Genomic DNA, 18025 nt, shown 5'->3' on the forward strand with positions numbered 1-18025 from the left:
GGAGGAAAGCAAAATAATGGAAATTAGCCGAACTTCAGTGGTTGGGAAAGTGTTGGAGTGTATTATTAACAATGAGGTTTCAAGGTACTTAGTCTAATGACAAAATAAGTCAAAGTCAACATGGTTGCTGTCAGGGGAAATCTTGCCTGACAAATCTATTAGAGTTCTTCGAGGAAGTAGCAAGTAGGGTGGACAAAGAGGAAGCAGTGGATGTCATTTATTTGGATTTTAAGAAGGGATTTGACAAAGTGCCACACATGAGGCTGCTTAACAAGATAAAATCCTATGGCGTTACAGGAAAGATACTGGCATGGATAGAGGAATGGCTGACAGGCAGGAGGCAGCGAATAGGAATAAAGCCGGGCCTTTTCTGGTTGGCTGCCAGTGACTAGTGGTGTTCCTCAGTATTGGGACTGCTACTTTTAACATTGTTTGTCAGTGATTCAGATAATAGAATTGATGGCTTTGTGGCAAAGTTTGCAGATGATAGGTGGAAGGGCAGGTAGTGCTGAGGAAGCAATGCGATTGCAGCAGGACGTACAGATGGGCAAAAGAGTGGCAGATGGAATACCGTGTTGGGAAATGTATGATAATGCATTTTGGTAAAAGGAACAATAGTGCGGACTGATACCTAAATGGGGAGAACATTGAAATATCGGAGGTACAAAGGGACTTAGGAGTCTGCATGCAAGAATCCCAGAAGGTTAATTTATAGGTTGAGTCTGGTAAAGAAGGCAAATGCAATGTTGGCATTTATTTCAAGGGGAATAGAATATAAAAGCAAGGAGATAATGCTGAGGCTTTGTAAGACACTAGTCAGGCCACACTTGGAATATTGTCAACAGTTCTGACCTTGTATCTCAAACAGGTTGTCTTGTCGTTGGGGAGAGTCCAGAGGAGGTTCATGAGGATGATTCTGAGAATGAAGAGTTAACATATGAGGAGCGTTTGGTGGCTTTGGACCTGTGCTCACTGGAATTTAGAAGAATGCAGGAGGATCTCATTTCATTTTTCAATCTTTTTATTGATTTCCCAGTAAAGAATATACAAATCAGAGGAGAAGTTTAGCAAACAAATAATACAAAAGACATATAAACAGCAGTTTAAAAAAAAGTATATATTGTCAGAATCAGTTAGATAAAATGTTAACAACACACACAAAATGCTGGTGGAACACAGCAGGCCAGGCAGCATCTATAAGGAGAAGCACTGTCGACGTTTCGGGCCGAGACCCTTCGTCAGACTAGGTAAAATGTTACGCTGTTATATATACAATATAATCAAAAAACCACAACTCCTCTTAATAATCGTAAAAAAAAGATTGGAAATTTTATTTAATATAAAAATATTATTAATTATTAAATAAAATTTCCAATCTTTTTTTACGATTATTAAGGGGGGGGATCTCATTGAAACCTACCAGATGTTGAAAGGACTATATAAGGTGGATGTCGAGAGGATGTTTCCAGTGGTGGGGGTATCCAGAACTTGAGGGCACAGCCTAAAAATTGACTGGGAGCCTTTTAGAACAGAGGTAAGGAGGAATTTTTTTAGCCTGAGAGCAGTGAATCTGTGGAATGCTCTGCCACATACTATGATGGAGGTCAAGTCAATTGGCATATTCAAAGCGGAAGTTGATAGTTTCCTGATTGGTGAGGGCATCAAAGGATATGGCAAGAAGGCAAGAATATGGGGTTGAGTGGGATCCAGAATCAGCCATGATGGAATGGTGGAGGAGACTGGATGGGCTAAATGGCCTGATTCTGCTCCTTTGTCTTATGGTCTAAGATGCACAAAATACTGGAGGAACTCAGCAGACCAGGCAGCATCTAATGAAAAGAGTAAACAGTTGATGTTTCGGGCTGAGACCCTTCATCAGGAGGTAAAATTCATCTGAAGAAAAAATTGAAGTTGTATTTCCTTCACTAAGGCAAAACAAATTTTGCAAGACTAAGCAGTGAGTTACGGAAAATGAATAGGAAGTAGTTAATTGAATGGGTGTTGGAGCACTGGGAGACAGAGGGAACAGGTCCAGGATAAAGATGTTCAACCAAAGAGAAAGGATGGAGACCCGGATGACGAGAGGCAGAGTGGATGGAAGAAAGTGAAGGTGGGAAGGTTGTATTAGAGACTGAATGCTCAATATTGCAGGATGTCTGTAGGGGTTTAGAAAGTGTCAGGATAACATTTAAAGGGAAATTTGGAAAGTACTGAAAGTATAATGGCAAGCAAAAATAAACTTAAGGATCTTTTGAGATTACACAAAGAGCAAGAGGTAACAAAAGAGTCCGGTGGGACTGAGACACTACCCTATGTGTGGAGGGGGAGGTAGATATGAGGAAGATGCATAATGAAAATTCTACAGCTCTCTTCACAGAATATTGTCAATACAGTTGAGGAATGTAGTGTGAAATACAGATGCAGTAAAATGAGGTATTGTGATTTCACACCTTTGAAAGTATATAAACATTCTGGAGACTCAAGACATTGGAGAAATTGGAACAGAACAGTCAAATATCTGGAGATACTTTAGCGGATTAGGTGCCATCTGTGGAGGCAGGAAGATGCTTGATGTTTTGGATCTGAATCCCTTGTGAGGACTGAGTGTGTAGATAGCCAGTATGCACAGGGCAGGGGTGAGGTAGGAGATGTCAGGTGGTAGTGGTAAGATGGCTTGACTGGTAAATGTGCTCAGGTGGGAGGTGGGAGGTGGAGGCAACAAAGGACTGTAGATTATGGAATGTGATTTAAAAAGGAAGTAAATGGAGGAATGGAGATGGGGAATCAGTGGGCTAGGTGTGTGGGTAATGGGCAGATGGAACCAAGTAGCGGAGGGTGTGGAGAGGTTGGGGGTTGAAAAGGAGTGTGTGTAGAGGACTTGGCTTGATCAGGAGAGAGAAAAGAACTGATTACCTGAAATTGGAAAAGGGTGTTCATGCCATTCAGTTGTTTACATTTACATTTCCCCCCACCCTCACAGTGGCTGCAACCAAGAGCTCAAGATGGTAACTGCAGAAAAACTTGGCAAAGATGTCACCTAATCTGTGTTTGATCTTGTTGATTTGGAGCAGGTCACATCCAAGGCACAATACAATAGGTGAATTTCCCACCTGCAAGGACTTTGCTAGGTACTTGGATGACGGTGAGGAGGAAGTGTAGGGGCAGGTATTGCACCTCAGTCTGCAGGGGAAGATGACAGAGGGTTGCGAAGAATGAGCAAACCAGAGAATCACTGAGAGTGTGGTCCTCATGGACAGCAGAGAGGGAGAGGGAGGGGAACATGCGGCTGGTGTTGGGATCACATTGCAACTGGCGGAAATGATGGAGCCTTTTCTGCTTGCTTTGAAAGTGAGAAGAAAACTACAGCTATGAGGACTCCTGCAGCACCCAGTGGCCCTGTGATCTCTGCCTCAGAAGCTGATGTCAGGCTGCCTTTCAAGAGGGTGAACCCTCGCAAGGCGACGTCGATGCAGTACCTGGTAAGGCTCTGAAAACCTGTGCCAATTAATGGCAGAGGTGTTCAGAAACATTTTTAATCTCTCAGTCAGAGGTTCCCTCCTGCTTTAAAAGGGCAACAATTACACCAGTGTCTAAGAAGAGCAGGGTGAGCTGCCTGAATGACTATTGTCCAGTAGCACTCACAGCTACAGTGATGAAATGCCTTGAAAGGTTGGTCATGGCTAGGATCATCTCATGTCTCAGCAAGGACCTGGACCCACTGCAATTTACCTATCACCACAATAGGTTTACAGTGGATACAATCTCATTGGCTCTTCACTCGGTCTTGGACAATACAAATAGCTGTGACAGGATGCTGTTTATTGACTACAGCTCGGTGTTTAATACAATCGTTCCTACAGTTCTGATCAAAAAGCTCCAGAACCTGGGCCTCTGTACCTCCTTCTGCAACTGGATCCTTGACTTCCTAACCAGAATACCACAATCTATGTGGATCAGAAATAACACCTCCACTGAATGTGGGCTTCAGAAAGGGTAAGATGAGGGAGGACAGTTTCAAGTTCCTGGGTGTCAATATCTCTGAGGATCTAACCTGGCTCCAACATATCAATGCAGCTACAAAAGACAGCACATATTTCAATTAGGAGTTTGATTAATAGGACTGCATGTTACAATCTTTACAATTACAAAGTTTCTGCACTGCACCTGATTTAAGTGGAAGTAGTTCTTAAAGATGACCACTAGATGATGTTACTACCATGACGACACATCTTCGACATTACTGGGCGTTTCAGCCTTTTATCACAAGACACCCTCAGCCGAGGCAGGCCCACCACAGGCTGATCAGACCTGGTGTGTGTCACATGGTTAATCTCTAGATGGTCACTTGGCAGCCCAGACAGCATCCCTACTTTTCAGCCACCGCCAGTGACTGCTCATTTCGGCGGCATTAGCAAGTGCTTTGATTGCCTTCCTATGGGCCTGCCCTCTGACTCCTCCTTCCCTCAGCAGCCTTACGGTGGAACTGGCTACAAAGCCCCTGCACCCCACCTCAACCAGGCGCACTTTTACGTGCTAGCCTCGCTCCTCTGCTTCAACTGAAAAGCTGGCATATGGCAGCCTTTAACGTTCATAAGCCTCATCCACAGCATCCTTGCAGGAGACCGTCAGCTCAATGATAAAGACGCGCCAACAGGAGAGGGACCAAAGGACCAGGTCAGGCCGCAGGTTGATCGTTGCAATTTCAGATGGGAAGGTAAGTTTCTGGCCTAAATCAATACGCATTTCCCAGTCCCTGGATGCACTCAGTGGCATGAGTCGTGAAGCAAGGAGTTAGCCCCCGGTTTCTCTCCTTCCCGGATGAAGGATGGTAGCTCTGGGACCGTTGTCTGGGCATTGAGAATTGGTGTGTTACCTAAAACACTTGAAAATTTCTACACGTGTCCCTGGAAGAGCATTTTAACTGGGTGCAACACTGCCTGGTATGGAGGGGCTACTGCACAGGATTGAAGCAGGCTGCAGAGTGTTGTAAGCTTATACAGCTCTATCATGGGCACTAGCATCCATAGTGTTCAGGACATCTTAAAGGAATGGTGCTAGTGTCCATCATTAAGGATCCCCATCGCCCAGGACATGCCCCTCTTCTCATTGCTACTATCAGAAAGGAGGTACAGAAGCCTGAAGGCACACACTCAGTAATTCAGGAACAGCTTCTTCTCTCTGCCATCCGATTTCTGAATGGACATGAAACCCATGAACACAACCTCACTATATTTTTTTAAATTGTTGTGTTAATTATTTAATTTAACTATTTAATACTTGGAGTAATTCAGTGTTTTCTTTATTATTACAGCAGTTATAATAATTACATCATTATTATTATAATTTTGCTGCAAAGTGAACAAATTTCATGACATGCCAGAGATACTAAACCTGATTCTGATTCTGAGAATGATGTTTTGGAGTAGAAAGCTTTATCTCAAGAACAGATGCAGTGGAGACAGAGAAACTGAGAAAGGGAGGGTATCCTTGCAAGAGACAGTGGGAGGAGGAGTCTTGGTAGCTGTAGGTGTCAGTAGGTTTATAGTAATCTCAATGGATAGCGTATCTCTTGATATGGAAACAGATCCAGAAAGGGGGGGCAAGATGTCAAAAAGAGTCAAGTGAACATAGAACAGTACGGTACTGGGCAGGCCTTTTGGTCTCTAATGTGCTGATCTAACTAAAAGTATTTTAAACTCCACCAAACTGCCTACTTCCACTGGTACCCTTGGTAACCCATTCAAGCACCTATACAAAGATGCCCATCATGTCACCTTTAAACTTCCCCATCTAACCTTTAAACACATTATCTGGTGTTTGACATTTCTACCCTGGGTAAAGGATTCTCACTGTCTGCCCTATCCATGCCTCTCAATTTTAAAATCCTCCGTCGCACATGCCCTCAGACTCTGATATTATAAGGAGACAACTCAAGTTTGTTCAACTTTTCGTGAACCCTCAAATCCAGGCAGCATCCTGGTAAACTACTTCTGTACCCTTTCCAGAATCTCTACGTTTCCTGTAATTGGGCAATGAGAACTGCGCACAATACTCCCAAAGTTTTATATAGCTGCAGCATGACTTCCTTACTTCTATACTCAATCCTCTACCCATCAAGGTAAGATGCCCTGTACCTTATTTTGGAGTAACTGGCTTCTATACTTACTCTGTCATCTATGGGCAAACTTGTGATTCACCTTGGATCCCACGCATCTTAATCTTCCTAATCAACCTACCATGAATGGACATTATTAAATGCCTTACTTGAATCCATGTAGATAATGTCCACTGCCTTACACTCATCAAACACCTCTGTCACATTTATTTAAAAAAACTCAATTAAGTTTGTAAGGCATGACGTGGCCAGTTAAATCTGTAAACTGCATTAATGAAGGAGAGTTCTCAAATATTTTACATTCATGTCACTTAAGCATTCAGCAATTACAATGTCCAAAAAGAGAAAGTCTAACTATTAGTTTCTGACATTCAATAGCATTACCATTAGTGAATTCCACACTGTTAATATCCTGGCAGTTATCATTGACAGGAAACTGATGAAGTAGCCAGGTACACAATCTGTCTAGAAAAGCAGGTCAGAGACGAAGAATCCTGTGATGAGTAACATTCCTTATTCCACAGAGCCTGTCCACCATCTACAAAGCTCAAGTTAGCAGTGTTCAAAAGTAAATTAATTATCAAAGTATGTATATGTCACCATATATTACCCTGAGATTAACTTTCTTGTAGGCATTTGGAGCAGATACAAAGAAAGGCAATAGATCAACGGAAAACTACACAGAAACTAAGATTGACAAACAACCAGTGTGTAAAAGATAACAAATTGTGCAAACATGAAAAATAATAAAAAATAATATTGAGAACATGAGTTGTAGATTCCTTGAAAGTGAGTCTTCAGGATGTGGAATCAGATCAGAGTTGAGGTGAGTGAAATCATCCATGCTGATGCGGGAACCTGATGCTTGTAGTGTACTAACTGTTTCTGAGCCTTGTGGTGTGGGACTAGTGCTGCTGCACCTACTGGCCGATGGGGGTAGCAAGAAGAAATCATAGCCTAGCTGGTGGTGGTGCTTGATGATGAATGCTACTTTCTCGTGGCAGCGTTCCCTGCAGATGTGCTCAGTGGTGGAGAGGGCTTATCCTGTGATAGAACAGCTGTATTTGTATTTACTTTTTTTTTGGGAGGCTTTTCTATTCGTGGGCATTGGTGTTTCCATACTAGTTGTGATGCACCCAGCAAGATACCTTCCAATTGCCCCAAAGAGTGCAGCTTGATACCAGGCAAGATACAGAATCTGCTTGATAAGTGTCCTATCCACAGCCTTCACTCAGTCCTCCTTAAAAGTGGAGTACAGGAGCCTTGGGTCCAACTCCACCAGGTTCAAGAACAGTTATTACTTTTCAACCATCAGGTTCCTGAATCAGTGTCGAACTTCACTCACTTCAACTCTGAATTTTCCACAACCTACAGACTCACTCTCAAGGTCTCTACAACTCATGTTTTCAGTATGCCTGTATGTATTTATTTGCTTGCTTATTTATTTAAATTTTAATTTGCACACTTTGTCCTCTGCACACCAGTTATTTGCCACTCTTAGTAATGCATAGGTTTTCATAATTTCTATTGTATTTCTTTATTTTCCTGTAAATGTTTTCAGGAAAATGTATCTCAAGGTAGTACATGGTCCAGGAAGCATCTAAGGGAAACCCAGCAAGGCTCCTTTGTCAGCCTCTTTCAAATCCATGATATCTACCAGCTACAGCGACAAAGCCAGAAAAATCATAGGACTACATGGATGTTTACAAACAAGCCACGCACCATTGTGACTTGGAAATACATAGCCGTTCCTTCATCGTCACCTGGTCAAAATCCTGGAACTCTCTCTCTCTCTGACATTGTGGGTACCCACACCTTAAGAACTACAACAACTCAAGAAGGCAGCTCTGCCCCACTTTCTCAAGGACAATTAAATGTTGGCTCAGCCTACAAAGCCCAGACACATTGAATGAATATTAAAACAAAAATATAAATGAATTTGAAGTTCCAGAATGATAGAGGAATTAAAAGTCCTAATCACAAAGGGACATTTGTGGCAAAGTACAAGATTATTTTTTGTCAAATTTCCAGCGAGTTAAAGTGTATGTATGCTCCGGATGCGTTCTGCCCAGGGACTAATGGGTGAAACCAAAGTGGGGGCACAGTAAAGCTAATGACAAGGCATGATGGGGGAGGTGACCAAATGTAGGCTCTGAGAGTGATGGCTCAACAGTTTGGGGGAATACACCATTCACTATTATACAGAGAAGGGGATTGGGGAAGGCTAGGCAAGAGGGTTGCAGTAACAGGGGAACATCTGCCAGGCCTGTGCAATTAAGTCAGTAATTTTAGTAACTACCGTGAGGTATATCAGTGCTAAGGGAAAGATAAGACCTGTAAGCATATACTGCAAATTCTGTCCTGCTTGTGGTGGTTAAGATCTTCCTTGCACACGTTGGAATAAAATGCCCGCAGGTGAGCTTTGACTTAGCATGACTCAGATCACTTTGTGATCTCCTGTCTTAAGACATAACAGCTCAGTGTTCCTGTCTTTACAGGCACAGTCTGAAAATTGTGTCTAGTTCTGGACACCACTTTGTCTGAATGACATTGAACACTGGAGATGAATGATGTCAGCAATTTGGAGAGGCAGAAGTTGTCAGGCAACATAGTTGGGTTCAAACCCGATCTCCATTTCTGTAAAAACACAAAATTGCTGGCAGAACTCAGCAGGCCAGACAGCATCTATGGGAGGAGGTAGTGACGACGTTTCGGGCCGAAACCCTTCATCAGGAGTGAAGTAACATGGGATGGTCGAGGGGGGATAAGAAGAGGGGGGAGGGATGAAGTAGAGAGCTGGGAAGTGATAGGCTGGAGGGAAATGGGCTAGGGGGAAGGTGGAGAATTATGGGAAATAAAAGAGAAAGAAAGGTAGGGCTGGGGGGAGATTGTAGTGAGGGGGAAAAAAAGAGAAAGAGAACCAGACTAAAATAATAGATAGGAATGGGGTAAGGGGGGGCAGGGGTATCAACGGAGGTCAGTGAGTTGATCACTTCCCAGCTCTGTACTTCATCCCTCCCCCCACTTCTTATTCCCCCCTCGACCATCCCATGTTACTTCACTCCTGATGAAAGGTTTCGGCCCAAAACGTCATCACTACCTCCTCCCATAGATGCTGTCTGGCCTGCTGAGTTCTGCCAGCATTTTGTGTTTTTATTTATTTCCAGCATCTGCAGATTCACTCGTGTTCCATTTCTGTGTGGTTTTCTCTGTGACCATATGGGTTAATTCTGGGTGCTTGGATTCCTCCCATATCCCAAAGGTGTGCAGGTTTATACAATAATTGGCCCTTGTAAATTGCTCCTGGTGTGCAAGTGAATGATACAATCCAGGGAAATGATGGGAATTTATTGACAGTGAAATAACATGAGTGTGGGAATAGGGTTCTGGGTGCTTGCTTGTTGGAGGGGACTTGCTGGATCATATGCTGTATGATTCTGTTGTTCTCTTCAGCAGAGAACGTTAAAGTGAGATATCATTGTGGCTTTCAAACAAACAAGGGTTTTATTCACAGTATAATTAATTTCTGTTGAACATTGTTTCCACTGGCAGGGGTGTAAGTAATCAGTCACAAATTTTAAAAATACTGAACTAAAAAGGCCAGGGGATAAAAACAAATAAAAATGTTTCATACCCAGCGAACTGCTGTGTGTGTCCTGGGATGTCCTGCCTAAATGAATAGAAGCAGATTCAACAGGAACCTCCAAAGGAATTTAGATCAAATTGTTAAAAAGGAATCACTTACCAGATCAAGTATTAGAGGCAAACACCACCGGCACACTCTCAGGTAAGAAGTTCAGCCACTTAAGGATGAAATGATGAGAAATGCTTTGATGACACAGTATCAGCTGAAATAAATGTACTCAGAATCAGATTTAATATCGCTGGTATATGTCATGAAATTTGTTAACTGTGGGCATCAGTGCAATGTAATCCATGATAATTGGAAAAAAAAGAATTACAGTATATACAATGTCTATAAAAAGAATTCACCCCCTTTCAAGTCAATATTTAGTAGATGCATCCTTTGGCAGAAATTATTGCCTTGAGTCTGTGTGGATAGGTCTCTTATTAACTTTGCACTTCTGGACACTGCAATTTCTGCACCCCCGCCCCCCCCCCCCCCGCCCATTCTTCTTTACAAAACTGGTCAAGCTCTGTCAGATTGCATGGGGATCATGACTGAACAGCTCTTTTTAAGTCCAGCCACAAATTCTTAATTGGATTGAGGTCTGGAATCTGACTTGGCCACTCCAGGACATTAACTTTGTTGTTTTTAAGCTGTTCCTGCCTATTTTTGGTTTTATGCTTGTGGTCATTTTCTTGTTAGAAAACAAATCTTCTCCCAAGTCACAGTTTGCTTGCAGACTGCATCAAGTTTTCCTCCAGGATTTCCCTGTATTTTGCTGCATTTGTTTTACCCTCCACCTTCTCAAGCTTTCAGAGCCTGCTGCAGTGAAGCATCCCCACAGCATGATGCAGCCACCACCATGCTTCCCGGTAGAGATGATGTGTTTTTGATTATGTGCGGTGTTTGGTTTATGCCAAACATAACACTTATTCTGATGGCCAAAAAGTTCAATTTTGGTTTCATCAGACCATAGAACCTTCTTCCAGCTGACTTCAGAGTCTCCCACATGCCTTCTGGCAAACTAGCCGAGATGTCATGTGAGTTTTTTTCAACAGTAGCTTTCTCTTTGCTACTCTCTCATAAAGCTGCAACTGGTGAAGCACCCAGGCAACGGTTGTATGCACAGTCTCTAGCATCTCAGCCACTGAAGCTGGTAACTCCTCCAGAATTGTCATACGTCTCTTGGTGGCCTCCCTCACTAGTCCCCTTCTTGCATTGATTGTGTGGATGGTCAGAGGCTTTTTCCCAGGGCTGAAATGGTTGCCACAAGAGGACACAGTTTAAAGTGCTGGGGATAGGTACAGAGGAGATGTCAGGAGTAAATTTCTTACTCAGTGGTGAGTGCGTGGAATGGGCTGCCGGCAACGGTGGTGGAGGTGGATACGGTAGGGTCTTTTAAGAGGCTTTTAGATAGGTATGTGGAGATATAGAGGGCTATAGATAAGCCTAATAATTTCTAAGGTAGGGACATGTCCGGCACAACTTTGTGGGCCAAAGGGCCTGTATTGTGCTGTAGGTTTTCTATGTTTGCGCGGTCATTCAGTTTTTGAGGACAGCCTGCTCTAGGCAGATTTATAGCTGTTTCCATTTCTTGTTGATTGACTTAACTGTACTCGAAGAGATATTCAGCAACTTGGAAATTTTCTTGTATCCGTCTCCTAACTTGTGCTTTACATTAACCTTTTCAGGGAATTGTTTGTGGAGTGTTCTTTTGCCTTTATGTGTAGTTTTTGCCAGGATACTGACTCACCAGCAGATGAACTCTCAAATGCAGTTGTACTTTTACTGCAATCAATTGGAACACATTGATTGCACACAGTGATCTCCATTTAACTAATCATGTGACTTCTAAAACCAATTGGCTGCACCAGTGATGATTTGGTGTGTCGGCTTAAAGGGGGATGTTTTATATTTAGCCTTCGATATCCATGCTTATGTTCTCCCATCATTCAACCATCACAGGTAGCTTTCTTCGCTGAGGCATTGCTGAGTATTTCTGGCTGCTACACTGCTGGTGAAAGCAACACCTCCTGCTCTTTAATAATATGCCTATTTAGGGAAAGTGATAGCAGTTCCAGCCTATCCTTCCATTCAGTGGCATTATAGTCGACTTGTGACCCAGCTCCAAATAACAACCTTTGCCCCATATCCCTTGGTTAGCAAATTCACCCAACATCAATTCCCACCTGAAAAATATTTCCAGACTCTTACCACTTTGGAATCTTTCACAAAATGTTCCTAAATATTCCGATTCTCTGATGCTCACTCTTGCACTAGCATAGTTTTATCTACACACCCTACCAGTTACTTTCATTATAAAGTCCTCAATTAAATTATCCTATATATATCAAATATGCAGGAAACAGAGAGGGTGTTAAAGTTCAATGTGATTTATTCAGCATTTGTCAAGAACATTAAACTCCAATCATGGGCTGTAAACATTATCAGAATGAACCCAGACCAGGACAATGGCCATGGTCAAATCCTGGAGAATCCAGCTCCCACAGTCACTCGTTGACTCACTGGTGAATTTGCAGACTGGATGACCTACTGACTCCCTCCCACACTTTGTCAAGTGAATGGCATCACCCTCGTCTGAAGTTGGTGATTCCACAGACTGGATTGTTTGGTGAACCCCTTCCCACACACAGGATAGGGGTATTCTGTAGTGTGAACTCTAGGGGCGTATAGCCCGATGGGAGTTCGGGGAGCTGGGTTAAGCACAATAGGCAGCGATTCAAACAGAGAGAGGAGAAATGGGCTAAAAATTCTATATCTGAATGCACGAAGTGTCAGAAATAAGGCGGATGAGCTTGAAGCCCAGGTGCAAATGGGTAACTATGATGTTGTTGGGATAACGGAGACATGGCTGCAGGGAGATCAGACCTGGGAAATGAATGTACAAGGGTATACGTGCTATCGTAGGGACAGAAATGTGGGCAGAGGGGGTGGGGTGGCCCTGTTGGTGAGGAATGAGATTCAGTCCTTTGCAAGGGGGGACATGGGGTCAGGAGAAGTAGAATCTGTGTGGATAGAACTGAGGAACAGTAAAGGCAAAAGGACCCAAATGGGTGTTGTCTACAGGCCACCAAACAGTAGCATGGATATTGGGTGCAAGTTGAATAGGGAGTTAACATTGGCATGTGGCAAAGGTAATGTCGCAGTAGTTATGGGGGATTTCAACATGCAGGTGAACTGGGAGAATCAGGCTGGTGCTGGACCCCAGGATAGGGAGTTTGTAGAGTGCCTACGGGATGCATTCTTGGAACAGCTTGTACGAGAGCCGACCAGGGACAAGACTATTCTGGATTTAGTGTTATGTAATGAACAGGATTTGATAAGCGATCTTGCAGTAAAGGAGCCATTAGGAGGTAGTGATCATAATATGATAAGTTTTTATCTGCAATTTGAGAAGGATAAGGGCAGCTCGGAGGTGTCAGTGTTGCAGTTGAACAGGAGAAACTATGGAGCCATGAGGGAAGAGCTGGCCAAAGTTGACTGGACGGATAGCCTAGCAGAGAAGACAGCTATGGCAGGTATTCTTGGGAATAATGCACAAGGTGCAAAATCAGTTCATCCCCCAGAGAAGGAAGGATTCAAAGGGGGGAAAGGGGCCACAGTGGTTGACAAAGGAAGTCAGAGATTGCACAGCATTTAAAAAAAGGAAGTATGACAGAGCTAAGGTGAGTGGGAGGACAGATGATTGGGAAGTTTTTAAGGAACAACAGAACTTAACTAAAAAGACAATACGGGGAGGAAAAATGAGGTACGAACGCAAGCTAGCCAGGAATATAAAGGAAGATGGCAAAAGCTTTTTTAGGTATGTGAAGAGAAAGAAGATAGTTAAGAACAATGTTGGGCCCTTGAAGAATGAATTGGGTGAAATTGTTATGGGAAACAGAGAAATGGCAGAAGAATTTAATGAGTACTTTAGATCTGTTTTCACTAAGGAAGACACAAGCAATCTCCCAGATGTATGGATGGGCCAAGGACATAGGGTAACAGAGGAAATGAAACAGATTGACATTAGGAAGGAAACGGTGATGAGTAGACTGATGGGACTGAAGGCTGACAAATCCCCAGGTCCAGATGATCTGCATCCTAGGGTACTAAAGGAGGTGGCCCTGGAAATTGCAGATGCATTGGTAATCATTTTCCAATGTTCCTTAGATTCAGGATTAGTTCCTGAGGATTGGAGAATGGCTAATGTTATCCCACTTTTTAAGAAAGGAGGGAGGGAGAAAATGAGAACTATCGACCTGTCAGCCTGACATCGGTGGTGGGGAAGATGCTAGAGTCCATTATTAAGGATGAAATAGTGGCATATCTAGATAGCAGTGATAGGATTGGGCCAAGCCAGCATGGATTTACCAAGAGTAAATCATGCTTGACTAATCTATTGGAGTTTTTCGAGGATGTAACCAGGAAGTTAGACAAGGGAGATCCAGTGGATGTAGTGTACCTCGATTTTCAGAAGGCATTTGATAAGGTCCCACATAGGAGATTGGTGGGTAAAATCAAAGCTCAGGGCATCGGGGGGAAGACATTGACATGGATAGAAAACTGGTTGGCAGATAGAAAGCAAAGGGTAGCGGTGAATGGGTGTTTCTTGGAATGGCAGGTAGTGACTAGTGGGGTGCCACAGGGCTTGGTATTGGGACCACAGCTGTTTACAATTTACGTCAACGATTTGGATGAAGGCATTGAAAATAACATCAGCAAATTTGCTGATGATACTAAGCTGGGTGGCAGTGTGACATGTGATGAGGACGTTAGGAGAATTCAGGGTGACTTGGATAGGCTGGGTGAGTGGGCAGATACTTGGCAGATGGCGTTTAATGTGAATAAGTGTGAGGTTATCCACTTTGGGAGTAAGAACAGGAAGGCAGATTATATCTGAACGGTGTAGAGTTAGGTAAGGGAGAAATACAAAGAGATCTAGGAGTCCTTGTTCATCAGTCACTGAAGGTGAATGAGCAAGTGCAGCAGGCAGTGAAGAAGGCTAATGGAATGTTGGCCTTTATTACAAAGGGAATTGAGTACAAGAGCAAGGAAATCCCCTTGCATTTGTACAGAGCCCTGGTGAGACCACACCTGGAGTATTGTGTACAGTTTTGGTCTCCAGGGTTAAGGAAGGACATCCTGGCTGTAGAGGAAGTGCAGTGCAGATTCACGAGGTTAATTCCTGGGATGTCTGGACTGTCTTACGCAGAGAGGTTAGAGAGACTGGGCTTGTACACACTGGAATTAAGGAGATTGAGAGGGGATCTGATTGAAACATATAAGATTATTAAGGGATTGGACAAGATAGAGGCAGGAAATATGTTCCAGATGCTGGGAGAGTCCAGTACCAGAGGGCATGGTTTGAGAATAAGGGGTAGGTCATTTAGGACAGAGTTAAGGAAAATCTTCTTTCCCCAGAGAGTTGTGGGGGTCTGGAATGCACTGCCTCGGAAGGTAGTGGAGGCCAATTCTCTGAATGCTTTCAAGAATGAGCTAGATAGGTATCTTATGGATAGGGGAATCAAGGGATATGGGGACAGGGCAGGAACCGGGTATTGATAGTAGTTGATCAGCCATGATCTCAAAATGGCAGTGCAGGCTCGAAGGGCCGAATGGTCTACTTCTGCACCTATTGTCTATAACTCGCTGATGATCCATTAATCTGTCAAACTGTGTGAAACCCTTCCCGCACTCAAAGCATGCAAATGGCTTTTCTCCTGTGTGAACTCGCTTGTATCAGCAGGTTGCCTGACTGAATGAATTCCTTCCCACACTCGGAACACGTGAACGGCTTCTCCCCAGTGTGAACTCGCTGATGATTCTGCAAACCGTCTGTGTGGGTGTGAGGAATTGAGGATATAAAGAAATCATCTCAAACCTAAGTAACCTCTGGCTAAAAGAATAATTGGGCTGAACAGGAATTTCTGAACTTAAGTGAACTTTGTCTTCAGCAGTTAAAAAATTAACCGGCTTATACTGGTTTCCTTTTAATTGGCAGAGAGACATTGAGAATTTGATAAACAATATATTGTACCCTTGTTTGAGTAAGGACTCACCGATAAGCACAGGAATGAATATCCATCTGTAATTAAGTCGGGGACTAGCAAGGGGAATAACTGATAAGGACTGGACAGCAAATCCATCTGTAATTAAACCTTGATTTAGTGGACTCTCTTATCTGCAACTAAGGTTTACACCAACAGACTTGGTGGGCGTACCAGTTCAAATGACATCTTGCAACAGTAATATCTGGGACTTACGGCTGTAACCTGATTGAATTAGTCCACTTGTCAGATGGTTGGCAGCACTGACATGCCTTCCCTTTGACAACTGGGTCTCAAACTCCTGCAGGACACTGCGCAATAAACTGGTGCCGATAAGAAGCTGGTCTCCCGAGTTTTATTTAGATTCGAGTTTAGCAGGTGAATCCTTTCCCAGACTCAGAACAGGTGAACGGCTTCTCTCACCAGTGTGAACTCGCTGATGGTTCTGCAGACCGGATTGTTGGGTAAACCCCTTCCCACATTCCGAGCATTTGAACGGCTTTTCCCCAGTGTGAATACGTTGATGATTCTGCAGACTAGCTGAGTGGGTGAATCCCTTCCCACACTGAGAGCAGGTGAACGGTCTCTCCGCAGTGTGAATGCGTTGGTGTATCAGCAGGTTTTCTGACCGAATGAATGCCTTGCCACACTCGGAGCATGTGAACGGCTTCTCCCCAGTGTGAACTTGCTGATGATTCTGCAGGCTAGTTGCGAAGGTGAATCCCTTCCCACACTCAGAGCAGGTGAACGGCTTCTCCCCAGTGTGAAGCCGCTGGTGTGTTTTTAGGTTGGATAACTGGGTGAATCGTTTCCCACATTCCGAGCATTTGAATGGCTTCTCCCCCGTGTGAACTCGCTGATGATTCTGCAAACTGGTTGGGTGCGTGAATCCCTTCCCACACTCAGGGCAGGCGAACGGCTTCTCCCCAGTGTGAACACTCTGATGTCTTCTTAGGTTGAATGAATGAGTGAATCCTTTCCCACACACAGAACAAGTGAACGGCCTCTCGCCAGTGTGAACTCGCCGGTGTATCAGCAGATCAGATGACTGAACGAATCCCTTCCCACACTCCGAGCAGGTGAACGGCTTCTCCCCTGTGTGAACTCGCTGGTGTGTTTTTAGGTGGATTGACTGTGTGAATCCTTTCCCACACACAGAGCAGGTGAAGGGCCTCTCACCAGTGTGACTTCGGTAGTGAGTTTCCAAGTGGGAAGGACAAATGAATCTCTTCCCACAGTCCTCACACTTCCACGGTTTCTCCCCAGAGTGACTGATCTGGTCACTTGTCAGTGTGGATGCTTGACTGAAGTCCTGCTCACACTCAGAACGCGTTGGCCATTTCTCCCCACGGTCAGTGGAACTTTCTGCTTCCACGTACAAAGTCTGCGGATGTTCAGAACCCAGCGGATTGAGTGACTCTTGCAGGCTGTGATCCGTTGTTTGGTTTGAGCTTCCCGTCAGTGAATCCTCCATTACTGACAACCTGTGAAATTAATTTAAATGTGAGAAAGGCAAGTTCTGAAATTTAGACAGCTGTGCCCAACATCAGAGTGAAGTGATGCTGAAATTGGCAGACCATTATAATACATGTACCACCAAACTCAAGGTGTTATAAGACTAAAAGATAATTTATTTATTTAGGTAGACAGGCCCTTTGGCCCAAAAATCACAGGACAATTGACAATGACCAATTTACAGTGGCCGAGTGGTTAAGGCGTTGGACTAGCGATCTGAAGGTCATGAGTTCGAGCCCCAGGCAAGGTAGCGTGTTGTGTCCTTGAACAAGGCACTTAACCACACATTGCTCCAGTCCACCCAGCTGAAAATGGGTACCGGCAAAATGCCGGGGGTTAACCTCACGATCGACTGGCGTCCTATACGGTGGGGGGGGGGGAGTCTCGTACTCTCTGTCACTCAACCGGCATAAGCACTGGCCTGATGAACCTATAAGGCTCGGGACAGACTTTAACTTTAAATAATCTACTAACAAGAATGCCATTGGAAACCAAGAAGAAACCAATGTGTTTACATGGAGAAACACTTAAACTACTTACAGGTGACGTTGGAATTGAACTGTGAACTCTGATGGCCCGAGCTGTAATAGCATTGTGCTAACTGTGATGCTACCATGGTGCTCACTCTCTGGTGTCTTAAGTTGGACTCCTGACCTCACAGAACTTTGATATGACCTTGCACGTTATTGTTTACCTGCACTGCTCTTTTGTTGTAGT

General features: G+C 43.9%; 1 protein-coding gene and 1 pseudogene across 2 annotated transcripts in view; one reads left to right on the plus strand and one right to left on the minus strand.

Moving 5' to 3' along the window:
- LOC140716248 (uncharacterized) overlaps nucleotides 1-18025 on the plus strand; it is a 97912-nt pseudogene that overhangs the window by 22541 nt on the left and 57346 nt on the right.
- LOC140716407 (uncharacterized) overlaps nucleotides 12123-18025 on the minus strand; it is a 47395-nt gene continuing 41492 nt past the window's right edge. Inside the window, exon 3 of one of the 2 annotated variants that reach the window (XM_073029106.1) lies at nucleotides 12123-16906. In XM_073029106.1, the coding sequence (XP_072885207.1) occupies nucleotides 16149-16906 (758 nt within the window). In that variant the 3' untranslated portion in view covers nucleotides 12123-16148. Of the gene's footprint in view, nucleotides 17278-18025 lie in introns of both variants that reach the window. The other variant, XM_073029107.1, reaches the window with a different exon arrangement.

This window comes from Hemitrygon akajei, chromosome 25, assembly GCF_048418815.1.
Source record: "Hemitrygon akajei chromosome 25, sHemAka1.3, whole genome shotgun sequence".
NCBI lineage: Eukaryota > Metazoa > Chordata > Chondrichthyes > Myliobatiformes > Dasyatidae > Hemitrygon > Hemitrygon akajei.